Source organism: Octopus bimaculoides, chromosome 26 (assembly GCF_001194135.2).
Source record: "Octopus bimaculoides isolate UCB-OBI-ISO-001 chromosome 26, ASM119413v2, whole genome shotgun sequence".
Classification (NCBI taxonomy): Eukaryota; Metazoa; Mollusca; class Cephalopoda; order Octopoda; family Octopodidae; genus Octopus; species Octopus bimaculoides.
The window spans coordinates 2,542,157-2,544,664 of NC_069006.1; the positions used below are offsets into that span (position 1 = coordinate 2,542,157).

At 35.8% G+C, this 2,508-nt stretch overlaps 2 protein-coding genes across 2 annotated transcripts in view; one reads left to right on the forward strand and one right to left on the reverse strand.

Annotated features, from left to right (window-relative positions):
- LOC106868831 (cytochrome P450 3A7) overlaps positions 1 to 2,508 on the forward strand; it is a 388,137-nt gene that overhangs the window by 105,037 nt on the left and 280,592 nt on the right. The window lies entirely within an intron of this gene.
- Positions 1 to 2,508, reverse strand: part of LOC106880590 (E3 ubiquitin-protein ligase MIB2) — a 52,755-nt gene that overhangs the window by 22,931 nt on the left and 27,316 nt on the right. Inside the window, exon 7 of the mRNA XM_014930594.2 lies at positions 2,151 to 2,255. Within this exon, the coding sequence (XP_014786080.1) occupies positions 2,151 to 2,255 (105 nt within the window). The remainder of the gene's footprint in view (positions 1 to 2,150; positions 2,256 to 2,508) is intronic.

Genomic DNA, 2,508 nt, shown 5'->3' on the forward strand with positions numbered 1-2,508 from the left:
TATATCAAATGAATAATAACTGAAGATAGCTAATTGTCAGCTCGTTACAGCTGTTACTTATGCATCTTTTTAATAGAAGAATGAGAACATTACTCCATTACAAAAGAACGTAATCATCAGATGAAGTATAAATTAGGGGAGGGTACGAAGGCAATCGAATAAGATTGCCGTCGTTCCCTTCCCCAACTTTCAACCAATATCCACAGAATACTCATAAATTCTGTGTGTCTCTGCTTTCCTGTAGCCTTAGCTAGCGAATCTTAAACCCTAACCCTATGCCAATTGCCTTATATGCATTTATTTTTCTTCACTTTTACTTTTCGCTTTCTTTATTCTTTATTCTTAATTTCTTAGGTCCTCTCCCAGCTACCCACTTTTCTAAGCCTACTATAATAAATTATCATCCACACCCCGCTCTGAACTACCAGTCTAGCAGACTCCTATCTCAACCGGGTCGCTGACTTTAAATATTATATTACACCCTTTCACAAACTATATTCTTGACCTCAACGGTCAAATTTGCTGGTCATTCTCCAATTTCATAGTTGGCCTCGACAGACTGCAGCCATGTCCCTGCTGTATTCTCAGGATATTCTTTTGTTCGTAAAATTACGTCTTATCTGATGATTACATTCTTTTGTAATGGAGTAATGTTCTCATTCTTCTATTAAAAAGGTGCGTAAACAACGGATGTAATGAGCTGACAATTATCCATCGTCTGTTATTATTCATTTGATTTATAATACAGCAATGGGATTTACGACTTGTCGGACACTCCAGACTATACCAACATCGTACAATTGAACGTAATGTGTGCCTTGGACCAGCGCCTAAGCACTAAATACTCATAGGGTTCGTTTTCTCTGTGTACACAACCAGAATATCCTATTTGATACTTAAGCATATGCCTGGATCACAGGTTTATCCAAACTTACCTGGTGCATATCTTTTCAAGTACCTCTTTCTATCTGAGTATATAGAGTTCGAATTTACAGAAAACAAAAACGAAGACAAATGAGGGAATAAAAAGCAGGTGTATTAATTTGACGCTCGGAAAGGATGGAAAGGTCTTTGAAGTTTCAAGCCTACGCTATTCGACAGAAAGTAGTGAGAGGGAAAAATAGAAAGAGAACGAAAAAAACGGTGAGAGAAAAACTGCGTAGGAATTAGATTCAATATGTTGAAATGACGGCAAGAAAGTATGCTGACTAAAGTGTGGGATTTATCTCTAGAAAGTATCCCATATAGATGTAAACCTGACAAATGTGGCATCTTTTGGTTCTTCCCCAAATTTCTAAAATGAGACTGACAGATGGTTATATGCAGATCCTTTTGATATCTCCAGAGTGATGCGCAACTATGTTTCCAGCGAACGTGAGCGTTTTAGGAGTAGTGAGTAACAAAGTTAATGCTCTATCACCGAACATCTATCCACAAAGTCTTAAAATTAATGATACTGTTGGATACTTCGAGTCACTGGAGAGAATTATCAAGCTCTTGATGTATGACGTATGAAATGAAAGGCCATTCTGTTTTTGCTAGTGTAAAGTTGTTTTATTAAATTACTGAATATGCTTTCGTGTACCACTCGTATCCCGTACGTGCGGGGTTCAATCTATTTTATAAGGTAATTAGGTACGAAATACCGTAATTTTTTTTCAGCTTTATATAACATACACGCGTTTCTCTAAACCGATTGGGTCTCTTGCGCAATCTGCGTAGCAATGCTGCTGCTAATACCGAGGAAGATATCCGATCTCTTCGTGCAAAAATGCCAATCAGCTGTTGGAAACGAGTCTAAATTATATAAAACGTAATAAATATAATTACGTTTTCTACATTTCTTACATAAAAATGTGTTCGTTTGTGTGTGTGACAGAGAGGGGATGAGAGAGAGAGAGAAAGAAAAAGAGAGAGAGAATATACATATATGCATACAAATATATATATATAGATATACGTATATATATATATGTGTGTGTGTGTGTGTGTGTATGTGTGTATTTATCTGTATGTGTATGTGCGTGCAAAAGTATATTATGTTTCGAAAATAAATGCACGATGATTACGTTTGAAACATGCTTGATTGTATATCTGTTGGATCAGGCTAAATGTTGGGGGTGGGACCACAATTTCAGAAATATACTCACCGATACCATATCATCAACCCATCCGCCATGTTTTTCCTGATACGCTTTAACTTTTTGAATATCTTCAATTATCTTCACTGTCTCACCAACGAGAAATTGATCATCCTGAAACATGGATAAATAAAAGCAAAACATGCCTATGTATATATATATATATATATATAAATATACATTTATATAGGTATTTATACATATGCATACATACATATTTATATACATGTATGTATAAACTACATATTTCTCCTAAGCATTGCGAGACTAATAACCTGGTGCAAAACTCAGTGTACATATGTTTCAGAACAAAGAGTTAGTTGAGGATAGAGCGGTAATAAGAAAGAAGGATGACACAGGAAAAGCA